Source organism: Pundamilia nyererei, unplaced genomic scaffold (assembly GCF_000239375.1).
Source record: "Pundamilia nyererei isolate P.nyererei 1_Seehausen unplaced genomic scaffold, PunNye1.0 scaffold00333, whole genome shotgun sequence".
In the NCBI taxonomy this organism is placed as follows: Eukaryota; Metazoa; Chordata; class Actinopteri; order Cichliformes; family Cichlidae; genus Pundamilia; species Pundamilia nyererei.
In genome coordinates, this window is record NW_005187734.1 from 90,603 (window position 1) to 92,920 (window position 2,318).

Genomic DNA, 2,318 nt, shown 5'->3' on the forward strand with positions numbered 1-2,318 from the left:
GGCTTTCGAGCCTATACAGCTTGGAGTAAGACAACATGCATGAAGAGGATGATGTGGACAAAATACTCATTTGCCTAATAATTCTGCACTCCCTGTATAGACACTCTCTAGTGTTAATTTAACACTGGAGATTTTGCTGTGTAAAGCTCCCCCAAAATAAGGAGAAATATTTTTTTCCCCAAAAATTAAAAAGTCATGCAGTAGAGGGTTTTTATGATACCAGAATAGGGATGATGGAGTAGGTTTAAATTTATTAGATTGATCAGTTTTGCTGAACTATAAAATATTTTGGGTGCAGTGTATTTTTTGCATACGAGTATAACAGAATAACTTTAGTGTTTTGTTTTGTTTTTAAACTTGAGTATGAACTTATACAAAATGCAGCAAGTTATTTATAAAAAACAGTTTTATTGATTACAAGCTACACTATATCTGATTCATATCGGTATCGGCAGATATCCAAATTTATGATATCGGTATCAGACATAAAAAAGTGGTATCGTGCCATCTCTACATAGTATACAAGAACATCTGTGCAGAGTATGGCCTGGAAGTCCTGAGGTCAAAATGGAACACGAGTGATTCAGAAGAGAACAAAGGTTTTAGTGAAACTGAGGCTTGGGGGTTTGGTGAAAGGTTTGGTGAAACGGAGGCAGAGAGTGGTCGAGAAGGACCAAACTAAGATCCTATGGGATTTTCAGATACTGACAAACTGGTGATGGCTAACCAACCAGACAGTGGTGGACAAGAAGAGGAATCAGAGGAAGATGGCTGTCGTGATAAATGTAGCAATACTGAATGATAGCAACATCAGGGAGAAGGAACACAAGAACCTGGGCTGAAATAAAAAGTCAAGAAGGTGTGGAGGGTGAAGGTAACAGTGGTCCTACTGGTAATCAGAGCACTAGGTACAGTGACCCCAAGCTAAAGGAGTGGCTCCAGCAGATCCCAGGAACAACATCGGAGATCTCTGTCCAGAAGAGCGCGATCCTAGGAACAGCTAAGATACTGTGCAGGACCCTCAAACTCACAGGCCTTTTTAAAAAAAAAATTTTTTTTACTGGTGGAATGACAAAGTTTTTTTCTTTTTTTTTTTATGGAATAGTAACAGTGAGCATTCAGCATTTTTGTAGTGTCCCATGTTTGCTTATTTTTTTAAAATGCATTTATTTATCATTTATATATTTGCATGCAGTTGTTTTCAAATGTGTGTTATGTGTTTATGTTATTTCATTTTTATTAATTTATATTTCAGTGCGTTGAAACCTGTGTATTTTTATGTCAGGTCCTTTATTGGTCACTGCCACATGCCAGGCAATTATCAAAGTTTCTTTATTTTCCTGCTCATATTCTTAATTTTTGTGAAATGCTTTGTTTTATTTTGTCAGTAAAATTGGCTTTTGCTTCTGTGTGATGAGTGCAAAAAAAGAATGAAAAGACACTCAAAATAACCAAATTGACTTCTGCTTGGTAATAACTACCTGTCTCCACTCGTATCTCTATTTTGCTGTAATGTTCACTTTCCCTACTACCACCAGTTGGAGGCTTTCTACTCCATCTTCACCACAGAGCAACAAGACCATGTTAAGTCGGTGGAGTATCTGCGCAGCAACTTCAGGCCCATCCAGAGCTTAGATAACCGGCACGTCTTCAAGTCTGCAGTAAAAGATGCCTGGTTGCCTGACCTAAATGACAGCGGCAGCAACCCGTATGGCACAGAGGCTTCCAAAGGTAGGATGTTCACACTTTAAGTATTAATTTTTTGGTTTTTTTTATATTACCTATTCCAGAGGTGGGACCAAGTCATTGTTTTGCAAGTCTCAAGTAAGTCTCAAGTCTTTATCCTCAAGTCTCAAGTCAAGTCTCAAGTAAGTCTCAAGTCTTTATCCTCAAGTCTCAAGTCAAGTCTCAAGTAATGTCAGGCAAGTCAGAGTCGAGTCTCAAGTCACTGGTGTAAAAGTCCGAGTAAAGTCACAAGTCTGAAATTTTGAATTTCAAGTCTTTTCGAGTCTTTAAAAAAAAAAAACGAAAAAAGAAGGTTGCAGTTATGCTAAATGTAAATATTGGACCATGTAATTTTTAAATCGGTGTTTTTCTCAACGCATGACAAAATAGTGAACTTGCAGCTCAATTAAACTTAGCTCCAAGAATAATTTTCACCGACAGTTCTGAGATAAGCTGCATGTTATTCTTGGATGCGGTTGTAGGACCGGTGTTGTGCCAAAAAGTGATTGTCTGCCAAAAACTGATTTCCGGTATTTGCCAAAATTGATTGCTCGTATTTAAACTGCTATAAGTAACTTGTTGGGCTATAATAT

The 2,318-nt window shown here is 37.6% G+C and overlaps 1 protein-coding gene across 1 annotated transcript in view; it reads left to right on the top strand.

Moving 5' to 3' along the window:
- The window catches only part of LOC102215143 (receptor-type tyrosine-protein phosphatase gamma-like), a 146,095-nt gene that overhangs the window by 56,226 nt on the left and 87,551 nt on the right, over positions 1–2,318 (top strand). The window contains exon 8 of the mRNA XM_013915622.1: positions 1,539–1,731. Coding sequence (XP_013771076.1) covers positions 1,539–1,731 — 193 coding nt within the window. The remainder of the gene's footprint in view (positions 1–1,538; positions 1,732–2,318) is intronic.